This window comes from Squalius cephalus (genome assembly GCF_949319135.1).
Source record: "Squalius cephalus genome assembly, chromosome: 7".
NCBI classification, from domain to species: Eukaryota; Metazoa; Chordata; class Actinopteri; order Cypriniformes; family Leuciscidae; genus Squalius; species Squalius cephalus.
The window spans coordinates 45,484,907-45,498,832 of record NC_137128.1 but is presented as its reverse complement, the minus strand read 5'-3'; the positions used below and the strand labels follow the sequence as shown (position 1 = coordinate 45,498,832).

General features: G+C 36.2%; 1 protein-coding gene across 3 annotated transcripts in view; it reads left to right on the top strand.

Moving 5' to 3' along the window:
• Positions 1 to 13,926, top strand: part of ncana (neurocan a) — a 91,684-nt gene that overhangs the window by 57,258 nt on the left and 20,500 nt on the right. For 2 of the 3 annotated variants that reach the window (XM_079876418.1, XM_079876417.1), the window contains exon 10: positions 7,921 to 8,025. The exons of the other annotated variant lie outside the window; for it this stretch is intronic. In XM_079876418.1, the coding sequence (XP_079732544.1) occupies positions 7,921 to 8,025 (105 nt within the window). The remainder of the gene's footprint in view (positions 1 to 7,920; positions 8,026 to 13,926) is intronic. 3 annotated transcript variants of the gene reach the window in all.

Here is a 13,926-nt window from a genome sequence, read left to right as displayed (position 1 = left end):
TCACCTTCAAATATACGGGTAGCATTTGCCATAGCAGTGCAGCGTGCTTTCAGAAACCCTCCACCTTCCTCAGCTCCACCTGTATAGATCAGCTATGAGATTTTTAAATAGATATAGAATAGAAGACAAAAAAATAAAATAAAGTGTTAGTATTAACGGATCAAGTGTTGCCGAAAAAGATGCGTCTTCAGCCGTTTCTTGAAAATGGCTACGGACTCAGCAGCTCGAGTTGAGTTAGGCAGGTCATTCCACCAGCAGGGAACAGTCTAGGTAAAGGTCTGTGAAAGCGATTTTGTGCCTGTTTGAGATGGCACCACGAGGCGACATTCACTTGAAGAATGCAAGCTTCTGGAGGGCACATACGTCTGGAGTACTGAGTTTAGGTAAAAGGGAGCAGAGCCCGTGGTTGTTCTGAAGCCAAGCACCAGTACCTTGAATTTGATGCGAGCGGCAACTGGCAACCAGTGCTATTTTGTGAGGAGAGGTGTTGACGTGTGTCTCTTCGGCTCGTTAAAGACACACTGCACTGGATCAGTTGCAGAGGTTTGACAGTGCAAGCTGGAAGACCAGCCAGGAGAGCATTACAATAGTCCAGTCTGGATAGAACAAGCACTTGGACAAGGATTTGTGTAGCATGTTCTGATAGGAATGGCCTGATCCTCCTAATGTTGAATGAGGCGAATCTGCAGGACCGGGCATTTCTAGCAATGTGGTCTGTGAAGTTCAATTGATCATCAATCACAGCTCCAAGGTTCCTGGCTGACCTTGATGGAGTTATGGATAACGAACCTAGCTAAAGGGAGAAGTTGTGGTGTAATGTTGGGTTGGCCGGGATCACAAGCAGCCCTGTCTTCGCAAGGTTGAGTTGAAGGTAGTGGTCCTTCATCCAGCAAGAAATGTCTGTCAGGTAGGCTGAGATGTGAGAAGCTACCGTCGGATCTTCTAGTTGGAATGAGAGGTAGAGTTGTGTGTGTCATCAGCGTAGCAGTGATAGGAAAAAACGTTTCTGAATGACAGATCCTAGTGATGACAAGTAGATGGAGAAGAAAAGTGGTCCAAGCACTGAGCCCTGAGGTACTCCAGTAGTTAGATGTTGGGTCTTAGACACCTCACTTCTCTATGACAGCCTAAAGGACCTACCTGAGAGGTTGAACCATTGGAGTGCGGTTCCTGAGATGCCCTTCGTCTTTAGGATTGACTGGGGGATCTGGTGGTTAACTGTGTAAAATGCTTCAGACAGATACAACAGGATGAGAAGTGAGGATTTGAAAGACATGTTTTGTGTAAGAAAGCTATATGCAAGGAGGGCATGAGTCATCATGAATATTGATGTGTTTCACAACTGAGAAGACAAAGACCCTCCCCTAATGGCCCTATCAGGTGGGACTGTGAGGGAACTAGAACAAAGAATGTAGAGAGATTAAAATAATTGCTTTTTAATTATTTGGATTTATTTACAACACAACTATAATCCAAAGATACTTAACGAAGGACAAAAAGGCACATTATTGAACATGAACTGTTTCAGGAATGGCACAGGAAATAGATCAGTGTGATCTAAAGACAGAGACTTGAACAGTCATACACCTTTGTGCCATTCCTGAAACAGTTCATGTTCACCATACCTGTCATTTCCAAGGTGTTTGCTTTTTCATTTTACCATGTTCATGTACAGAGACTCGTGTGAATGTTTTAAGTCAGCAGGACTCATCAGTGGCATTTGGTCCCTGTAAAAAAACAACAACAACTGTGAACATGCTGATATCAGGAGAAACTAGGGCTGTGTGATTTAATAAAATCTAATTGTGATTTTTCTATAACTATAACTAGACCTATAGGATATATAGGCCTATAACTATATATCATTATAAAGAAACACTTCAGTACACTACACTAGAGAAAAATATATGGATTATCATATGTTACTTCAAATGTTATCATTCGTTATGAAATGAGATTGGAGTAAAAACATGTAGCCTAATGTTTGACGCATTTTGCTTTTCAAATGCACAGCGTGAGTCTTCCAAACTCACAGCGCTTGTAGAGACCATTTACTGAAGCGATCGAGCCGCTCCTCACAATGAAACATTATTGTTACCACATTATAAACATCTACGTTTGAGCAGATATCCACAAACATCGTATTAGGGGTTGGAAAACAAGAGGGATTGATGACATTATACTTGGTCAAAGTCGTTTCCGCAGGTTACATTTAGATAGATTATGTAGAGAAACATTTTGTTTCTTTATAAAAGTGCAACCTTATAAAGCCAAAAATGTTTTGATGAGGGTTTTTTTAACTTAAGTTGCTGCAAAGAACCATTAAAAAACCTGTTTTCCTCCTGTTTCGAGAGCGTGTCCTGATGCCTGCACAGTATTTACACCAGATGAGAGATTTTGAATAACCTTTGAATCAGATATGGCAGGTGGGTGGACGTCCAGGTGCAGGAGAGAGACTCTTGTTGGGTTTAATTATGTGATGAGTGTGTGCTTTGGGCGGAGGGCTCACTGCATGAATATTCATATTGGTGCATGAATATTAATCAACGCCCACAGAATTGCTTATAATACTGAGAGTTTGCGGCCAGTTAGGAATGTTTGGATGTCAAAATGGACATAAAAATCGATTTCACACTAGTTGTGCTGATTGTCTGGCGTAGCAACCAAACCATTATAATTAATGAGCACATGGCAGATAATCAGTACATTTCATTGACTCGTGGCCTGATGTGTCCGATTCACTTTTCACATGTTTCAGAATCGTTTAAAAAGTGCAGAGACACAATATAACACTTATTAGCTATGCTCATGAATATTAATTACATTTGGATTGTTGTGGAATGTAGGTTAGTGAGGAGCTTTTTTCATTGATATGAAATAAATGATATATCGACTAATCTATACAGTCTATTTCACTTTTTGTAATGACTTTTCAGTCACTCATGCGTGTGTGTGTGTGTGTGTGTGTGAGAGTGTGAGTGTGTGTGCGCATGTGAGCATGTGCGTGTGAGTTTGTGTGTGTGAGAATTTGTGAAAGTGTGTGTGAGTTTGTGTGTCTGTGAGAGTGTGTGTGTGTGTGTGTGTGTGTGTGTGTGTGTATAAATGCATGTATGTGCCACTATTCATCTCCCAGCTGTTTAGCACTTCACCCGGCTCTTGAAAATGTGATACGCTACAGTGGGAGGTGTGTGTATGTGCGTGTGCGTGCGTGTGTGTGTGTGTGTGTGTGTGTGTGTGCATGTGCGTGTGTGAGTGTGTGTGTGTGTGTGTGTGTGTGTGTGTGTGTGTGTGTGTTCACACTCATCTTCAGCATCTGCTCTGATTAGCTCTGACTCTCAGGGAAAGTGTTTTAATGCACGAGAGCTCGTCACATTCATGACTGCAGATCTTCTTATTTTAGTCTCCACTCAATCTCTGGCTGCTAACTGGCTTTTCTGTCTTTTCTCCGGTCATGTTAGAAGCAGTCGGACTGGCACAAACCGACATTCTCTAGTGTCTCCTGTCTGTCGTCCTGAAGAATGCCAGATTTGACCTTCAGTGTTACATCACCTGTCAATCACAAGAGCCCTGTGGCCTGTACAGACTGACATGACTGATGTGGAGGAAACACACTGACGTCCGTACCAAATATATATATATATAAATATGCAACTAGCGGAATGAAATAACTTTGTTTATATGTTTAAGAACTTATTTTATCCAGCTAGTTGACAACATTTCTCATTTTCATTTAGTTTCATGAAGTACTAGAATAATAGCTAAAACAAAAAATGTATAAACAATATATAGATAGTTAAGAAAAACTAATAAAAGTGACAAAACACGCACACAATTACTAGAAAATGAACTTTAATTATAAGGAAATGGAAATTCTAAAAATAAAAACGAATTAAAAAGAACTATAATATATCAATGAGATCAAAATAACATTGGTCTGTATGTTTAAAATCTCTTTTATTTCGAAAAAGCTAGAAAAGTAGATCTTTTAAATATTAAATATTGTAATTTGAAATACTGTAAGTGTGACATTTTAATCTAACTAACAGAGTTTTTGTATAAAATGGTATTATTTATGCGCAGCGTGTTAATAATATCATTGAAGTGTTTTGAAGAAGATTAAAGCACACGCTGTGTTAATGTGATGATGTGGAAGTAAATTTGCAGCTGTGTAAACACTGAATTAAATCAGTCTGTCTGATGGGTTATTCTTTACCTCTGATGATTATGCGATTATCACACTCTATTTCTCTCTCTCAGTATGCAATATTTGCATATCGCTCTGCTTTGTGAGGTTAAGAGGGGAAATGCATAGGTGAGAGGTGATTTTTAACAGTTATATAATGTCACATATAGTTTTCTGTGTACAGTATATCCCGTCATGGCATGCTGGTGTGACCTCAAGGATGTGCCTCGTTTGCATTTGTGCTTAAAACAAGCAAACCAATTAGGGCTGAAACGATGGTTTGCCATGTGATGCCGGTAAATAAGTAAAAAGGGGCGTGGCCTGTGGAACGAGAGGATTATCGGTGGGTTGCTCTCCGCACAGTTACCATGACAACAGAACCTCAGTGCATCCAAGAGAGTTTGTGAAGCCCATCAATGTGTGAGAGAGAGACAGAGGAAAAGACAAAGACTAACATAATTATACAGATATAAACCTTTATGTATTTCTTGCTTCTGTGGGGAAAAAAAGAGATATTCTTATATTGACATTCACTTTTTTGTTCACTAGTCACTGTGGCTAGTGGTTTTCCAAAGTTACTGGTCACTCAGTATTTTCACTGGCCACAATTTCGCCATCGATACCATGGGGAAACTTCCATATAGATATTTTTGACATTATCTCATAATTTGGCAGCAGGAATATTAGGCTACTGTCACTTTAAGACCTGACGCACGGATCCATTATACTGTTACACGTGCGTTTTCTTTCTCAACTGTTTACGTTCACTTAAAACACAACTGACTGTGTTAACGTGAATACTTGCCAAGACCGGCATTTTGACATTATTTTGTGTATTTGACTGTTTAAGTGTAGAAAAATAACTTAGTTTAGTACTGAGAGGCGGCTTTATGTGCGTGCAATACGCCGGAGCAAATGAAATGAGTGAGTGAAGAGAGGCGGGTTTGTGTGTCACTCGCTGTTGGAGAGATGTTTGAAAATATTGAAAGCGTTTCAGTTATATCTATATATGTATAGAAAAATCACTACATTGTACTTAGTTTATTATTTCAGATGCTTCTTTAAAGTCCCCCTGTAGTCGAAAATTTTAGCCCTTAAAACTCATCTTTGATCATCAAAATTACATATTTAAAGTTTTTTCCTTGAAAAAAATTATTCATGCCTTAAAATAGCTTGACTGTAACTCGACACCCTTGCCTCATTTAGTATGCGCGGTTCTATGAATATGCAAATGAGCCCCGCCTCCACTCACTCACTCAGCTCAGAGATCCACTGGTTGACAATCACACGTTGATCTGATTGGTTACAAGGTAGTTTGTGACGTCAGAAACACCAGCGATTTCAAAGCGTGTTTTTGAGACTGTCTTTGGTTCACTGCAGTTTTAAGGAGGAAATACTCAGCAATGCTGTCGACTTATGAATTTACACATGCTTTGACTTAAAGCGCATTAAAAACACCACATAGACACATAAACAACATTAAAAGCTGGATTTTTACCACAGGGGGACTTTAAAAGACTGAAAAATTTATATATTATATATCAAATTATACTAGTGTGTCTAGTAGGAGAGACTGTGTTGCACGCCACTGATGAAGTCCACCCGCATTTAGCAAGTGTTAATGTCAAGTCCTGTTTATATGCATGTGTGTGTGTATATATATATATATATATATATATATATATATACATATATTGTTTTAGGATATACGGTTTGGAGCAACATGAGGGTAAGTAAATGTTGATTTGTGATGTCTTTAAATGTATATTACGTATATGTCCTTGAGTCTGTGAATTGACTTTCACACACAAAGATTTTTCATTCCACTGCATCTTCGATTCTTTCTCTCTCTGTGTGTATATATATATATATATATATATATATATATATATATATGGTGATGTGGTTGATGTGGGATTGTCACAGTTCAGGTCAGTGGTGAAACTCATTCAGTGTGTGTATTAGAACGAGCTGTTCTCTGAAAGCCATTACAGGCCTGAACGAGCGCACATGTGGTGTGATGAAGAGAGGCTCTGGAGAGAGCAGAACTAAATGATAGTGTTGTGTTTTTAGACTGACTGACTGTCATCATGACGTCTGTTTATTCTGCTCAAGAACCGCACACAAGTGACCAAACGCAGCTTATCTTTAGTGGGGTGAATCTAAAACTCATGATGCCACAATAATAGACCAGAACGCAACATGTATAAATATGTCCTCGATGCAAGGAAGTTCAAGCAGATCTACTTTTGCTATCGCTCTATAAATGATAAATGTGTATTATTTCATGTCACACTGTCAGTCTGACACAGATGGAGAAGTTTGTCATGTGTGAGAGTTATTTGATCTGTGTTTGAACTCAACTAGAAGGGGAAAAAATCTAATAATTTTTTTTAAATTGCAATTGTGACTTAAAATTATTAAATGATTTAATAATTATTAAATTATTACTGCACACTTTTGTCCAAAAAAAACATTAATTTATTTTTATAATACCGGTAATTATATATTAATATAAATGTTAATTATATTGATTTTAATAATAATAACTTTTTATTAGTAGTAGTAGTATAATTTGTTATAATAATTAATTTTATAATAATTATACTTTGATATACTGTAAATATAATAATTATATAGATTTTTATCATAATAATTATTGTGATTATTATTATTACATATTTTATTATTACTAAAGAATATTAAACAAAATAACAAATATTACTATTATATATAAAACAAAAAGTGTTTAAGAACAATAATATAATACTACTAATAATACATACAGTGCAGCTTTTAAAATACAATATTAATATTTATGGCTCTCTTAATTTCTTCATATTAAAATATTGCGTCATTGGGCTCATAAAGCTTCTAATTTCATGCATCCATTTTCTATTTGATACACTAAGCTAATCACGGTTTGGGTTTGATTTTGGTTAATTACACACACCTTAAACAAATACTGTATTTAACTGTATGTCGCTGTTTAGTGATGTCTAAGTCAAGCGTCACTATTATTATTGCTCATATTAGTGTTAGATATTTAAACAGTTTTGCAGCAGGTAAAGGTACAAATCTAGTCCCAGTCTGTCAATAAATTACCAGTGCTGTAATGTAAGACAAATGTGACCCTGGACCACAAAAGCAGTCACATGGGTCAGTTGTTTTAAATTGAGATTTATACATGATCTGAAAGCTGAATAAATAAGCTTTCCATTGATGTATGGTTTGTTATGATAGGACAATATTTGGTCGAGATACAACTATTGAAAATCTGGAATCTGAGGGTACAAAAAAATTTAAACATTGAGAAAATCTCCTTTAAAGTTGTTCATTTATGTTCACGATTGTGCTGCATTCACTCACACAAATAAACGTTTTATATATTTACGGTAGGAAATTTACAAAATATCTTCATGGAACATGATCTTTACTTAATATCCTAATGATTTTTGGCATAAAAGAAAAATTGATAATTTTGACCCATACAATGTATTATTGGCTATTGCCACAGATATACCCGTGTGACATGTGACTGGTGACGTGATCCAGGGTCACATGATGTTTGTAAAACTGGACTCATTTACCAGGTGTTCCTCATGAACCTCTCATTAGTCAGTGTGTGTGTGTGTGTGTGTGTGTGTGTGTGTGTGCTTTATAATCACAGACAGATTTTGATGGATCACCTCCACAGCACCAGTGACAGCAGTGTGTGTGTGTGTGTTGTGTTGCAGTGGACGACAGATGCAGTTGTCTTCATGGAGGGACGTGTCTTCCTCACGGAGAGGCTTTCCGCTGCTTCTGTCCGCAGGGATACGCAGGAGAGAGCTGTGAAATCGGTGAGACTTTAAACTGATATGAACGTTTTCTCACTTCATGGCGATCCGAACCTTTATTTCTTCTGTGAAAGAAAAGAAAGAAAAGAAAGAAAAGCTGCTCTTACAAAAAAAAAAAAACACAGTGTCCAGCTCCAAAAACACACCATTACAGTAATCTTTCATCTTTCAACGTTCTTTCAACATTCTGAAACTGTTACTTCTCTGAACATTCAAAAGTAACAGTTTCAGAATGTCTGAAGAATGATAGAACGTTCCCTTTGATGTGTTTTAAACAAAAAAAATGTGAATGTTCAGAGAACTTTCAGAAATGTTTCCTTAACTGAATGGGAATGTTAGCACAATGGTGTGTGTGTGTGTGTGTGTGTGTGTGTGTGTGTGTGGTATGTATAAGATTTTCAGTGAATAACAACTTCAATTTAAATCTGTTCCAAATGCAGAAGATCTTATGACTTCCGAAGACTTCAAATATAGCATATGGACTACTGTCGTGATACTGTAATGTGCTTTTTATGTCTTTTTGGATATAATAACTAGCAGTATAAACATCATTTTTGGGTGAAATATCCAAATGTGTAATTGCTTTTTACCCATGACAGTTTTTAACTCATGAAGCATCGGTCGTATACAGTCTGTCCTTAACATGTTGTGTTCTTCAGGAGGACTTTATCCAGACTGTGATTTAAAACAAGTAAAAGCTTCCAGTTCATCCTGATGTGCAGTTCCCCAAAAACACACATTATCACACACATTATCACACACATGCCCAGGGATCCCACGTTTCACTGGAAAATATCAGGAAACGTTCAAATTCAAATGATTTCCAGGCCTAAAATTGCTCTTTGTATTTTTGTATATTAGATATTTTATATCTACAAACTGATTTAAAAGGTATGAAATAATTAGAAAAGTTATGAAATTTAATTTGATCAAAATGTGTGAATATCCTGAATCTATTTAATCACAAGATTAATTGCACAAAAATATTAATTGGCAAAAATATCAAGGAATTTTGTTGTTGGAAAATGTCTGGGTGAATAAATGCTGGAGCTTCAGATTTTTTTGTGTGTTATTAAAATGTTTGCATGAATAACTAGAGGAAAATATTCAACTCTGTCTCAGATTTTTCTCATTAAATATGAGAAATATAAATAGATAATGATGATATTTTAGTATGATTTATATTATAGTATTTTTTCAGTTGTTGAATTAGCTTTTATTTTATATTTTCAGCTTTTGATTTAATTTTAGTTTAAGTTTTAGTCATTTTTAGCCATTTTATTTAAAAAAAAAAATTGTGCTTTTTTCCATTTTTTTTGTTTAAATAATTGTATTTATGATTTTAAATATTTCTATCTATAGCTTTATTTTTATGTAATATAAAGGTTTTTTTGTACTTTTTTTGCCAAAGTAACATTTCTAATTTTCTTTTTAAGTTTTTTAATGTTTTATCTAATATTTAAATCTTAGCTATTTTTCAGCCATTTCAGTTTCCAAAAATAACTTTTAATAATTTAAGGTTTAAATAATAACCAGTAAGAGTTTAATACTATAAACTGAATATGGAGCAGCTCAGATCATTTGATGAGAAGTGTTTCATATTGAGATCTTTTGACAACTTCTGATTTCAGATCATATCTTCTCAAATCTGAGGCGTTTGAGACAGTGTCTCGATGAGATGTGTGTGAGACATCAGCAGAAACACCCGAGAAACAAAGAAACTTGACCTGCCGTTTCTCTCAGCTGCCTTATAGGCAGAGGTCAGAGGTCATGTAGTCCATCATTTGACACACAAAGCCGTGCGTTTGGGGGGTCAGAGGTCAAGGGAAGGCTGACAGGTTTTATTTTGACCTCGTATTTACAGCAGTGTGTTCTGGGAGAGAACTATGAGATGAAGGTCAATGCTAATTCAGTTTGTGCTTTTATTCTAATTAAACGAAAAGGCGAAGTGCTTTAGATCAGTGTGTTCGGCTGGTAATAGGTGCAGTTTTCAGGAGATATCCAAACCTTCACAGCTTTGTCTCTTCTGAGGCAGAATGACAGACAGCAGTGTCCGGAGATTGTGTTTGACTGACTCCAGAAAGAGGTTTGAGCATGATGAGTGTTTTGATGTGTTCTCTCTGAGGCTGTACTGTATGTTTGCAGTAATCTGCTGTTAATCTGCGCATGGTTTGTTTCTGTGAGCAGAAGACATGAACACTTCAGAAGCTCACAGGCTTTAGCTCATGTAGACATGAGCGGCTCCCGGTTTGCATAATGTATGAGCCAATTCAAATATTCATGAAGAGCAGAAGCACCTTGCGAGTCTTTAAGCCACGGGATATGACTTCAGGAGAGGCTTTTCCTTTCTACTGACGAATATCAATATGGAAATCAAGATCAACCACTGTTCACGTATTTAATGTGATGTTTAGGGGGAATTCATCTCTATATGCAGCCTATGTTTGCTCTGTATGTGTGTGTGTGTGTGTGTGTGTATAGGGCTGTCGATTTAACATGTTAATTTAATTAATTAGCTATGGGAAATTTAACACACCCGCCCCAGACCCAGGTCATAGGTCATCTTACACTTCATCCAGCTGATGGTGATGGCAGAAACTCACTGTGTGATGAAGCCTATAGAATGCAGTTATATTCCCCTATTATTCATGATATCAGGGCAAAAATGTAGTTTTTGTCTCATGTTTTTTTATATCGTGATATAGTTGATCAATATCACACTAGCAACAGCTCCAATATCACACTAGTGCTGGTTTTGAGTGATATTGATTTTATACAATAGTTCAATAAATAAGAAGTCAATATTGTGTTATATTTTAGACACAATATTGTAGAACGGCGTCTCTGAGCAACAGACAGTGATGCTTCGTTTCTGAATGAATCAGCGTTTCGAGCGAATCAATCGAGTGAACCAATGATTCAATGACTCGTTCATAAAGAGCCATTTACTTCATTCCTGAATGAATCAGTTGTTCGAACGAATCGAATGAATTAGTGACTCGCTTACTCATTTAGACGTTTACCACCACCTACTGCAGTTTTAGCTTCTTATTTAGTGTCATTTCATAAAAATAAAAGAAATTATATATAATAAAAATAATTATTTATATAAATAATAATAATAATATAAATATTAATTATTTATATATATAAATAATAATAAATAAATATTAAAGTGTATGTGTATATATATATATATATATATATATATATATATATATATATATATATATATATATATATGGTGATTAATTAATGAAATATTTTATATATATATATATATATATATATATATATATATATATATATAATTTTATTTATTTATTTTTTTTGTGAAAAGAAAGGAGTACTTTTAGGATCACTATATTTGTTTTTGCATTGACAGTAATTATGACATATTTCCCTCTACTTTTTTTTAATTTATTTTATTATACATTTTGTAATTTTTTGTAATTCCTGTTTGCCTCACTGGCTCACTAGATTCTCATGATATGACAGTAACAAATTACTGTATTGCAGTAAAAAGAACTGCATATTATATTTTATGCAATATAAATCAAAGACAGTGCAACAAATACTCCCCTAATATAAAAAATATGTGTATGTGTATTTATCATTATTTTTACATTAATTCAATTCAATTCAAATTTATTTGTATAGCGCTTTTCACAATACATATTGTCAAAGCAGCTTTACAGAAAGTGCATTTCAGAAATGTACATAGAAAAATACAGTTAGTTAATCATGTATTAATTTAGGGCTTTGTGGAGGAATGCTTAATTATGATGAAAATAATAACTTGAGAGTTCTTAATATGTTCTTGAGAGGCTTTATGACATTCAGCTTATTCGAGTTTCATCAGGCTTCATTTTCTCCCCGTCACATTTAAGGAGCCGTGAAATGGTGTGATGAACACAACGCTCGAATCCGTCACGCATTAAGTTGCTTAAAACATCCTGAGCTCAGAATACAGCCTTCCCATGATCCTCTGCTCGTCTGAGATCCACTTAAAGCCTAAGAAGTGCATGAGTCTGACTGAAGCAGACTGATGCCGTTACACAAACTTTTAAGACTTTCAACTTTATCTTTTCAAGCTCCTCTGATGGCAACTTTTTTGCAAGCCTGACAAACGTCGAGCCTCCGAAGTGTTTGCTATATTGGGAAATGTCTGCGTTAATGTCCTATAAACAGTCTGTGGATGTTTTGCTGAGTAATCCGTGAGCTTTAAAGCGCTTACACAGGCCTGTGACAGACGCTAAATGACTCTTAGCGCTTCACATTTCCTCATGCTGGAGTCAAGCTATCCTCCTGTTTCAGAGAGATCTCATGATCTACTGTCCATCTGTGAGCTTTTCAAGGGATCGCTCAGTCAAAAATCCAACAGTCATCATTTACTCATCCTCATGTTGCTCCAAATCTGTGTATGACTTATATTATCGCCATATTATAACCATATTATCGCACAGCTTGATATAAAGTTGGATATATATTATCCCCATACTTATGGTGTACTCACATATGTACTATAATGCTAATCTCAACTGCATGAAATATTATTTTACATTTGTTTGTTTTTTGCATTTATGCATTCAAAGCGGTTTACATTGCATTGAAGGTTTACATTTGATCAGTTCATGCATTCCCTGGGAAACAAACCTTGGTGAAACCTGAGGATTTTAAAGTCCCCCTGTGGCTAAATCCAGCTTTTGGTGTTTTTAATCTGCTTTAAGACAAACCATGTGTAAATTCATAAGTCGACAGCATTGCTGAGTATTTCCTCCTTAAAACTGCAGTGAACCAAAGACAGTCTCAAAAACACGCTTTGAAATCACTGGTGTTTCTGACGTCACAAACTACCTTGTAACCAATCAGATCAACGTGTGATCGTCAACCAGTGGATCTCTGAGCTGAGTGAGTGAGTGGAGGCGGGGCTCATTTGCATATTCATAGAACCGTGCATACTAAATGAGGCAAGGGTGTCGAGTTACAGTCAAGATATTTTAAGGCAAAACCGTTTAGATATGTCATTTTGGTGATCAAAGATGAGTTTTAAGGGATGAAATGATTGACTACAGCACATTGTGCTTTTCAGAAGGAGTGGCTTCGAGACTCAGAGGATCACATGACCTCTTTAATCATGGATTGATCTGTGATGTTTGAATGAGAGTGTGAGACTTTAGAAACGTCTCTGACCTGCTGTTGTTTAATGAATCGTCTGTCTTTCTTCATGAGCTTGGATCATATGATGCCTGTGGGTGTGTGTGTGTGTGTGGGCACTTGTTCCATCCCAGAATGATCCTTTTCTCCTGGTTTTAATGAAACCTGACAGCACTGCTTGCTTCTGTAAATATTTTGCCACGGTGTTCACACACACTGACAGATTATTACTATGAATGAGTGTAAAATTATGCAAATGTGCTGCGCTCGGTTTTCCACTTGGGTGATTCGATTATGGGTTTAATTAATATCTCTGTGATCAGTCAGGATATGAACACTGGGTGAGGAGGTTTAAAGAACACCCGTTAACCGTTTCTAATTATGCATTATAATACTTAAAGGGATGGTTCAGAGTAAAATCAACCCAGGGTCCTTTGCACCATGACCTCAAGCAAAACACCCCCCAGAAGCCTTTCCCCTTGGCTGAACATTATTAAAGTTAGAGCTTATTTAGAGATATCAGCCGGATGGCTTAGTGCAGGCGCTAATGGATCCAAGGCTGTATTTGGTAAATTACCGCACTAATAATGCCCAGAATGGCACCAAACTTCTACAGTAGCACAAATAGGTTCTGTACTCATAAAACAAGGCATTGGAAAGTTTGTAAGTACATCAGGAGTTTATTTAAATAACACTTGCCTGACGGCTAATGCTACCGCTAACCCGGACGTCGACGTCACTTCAGTG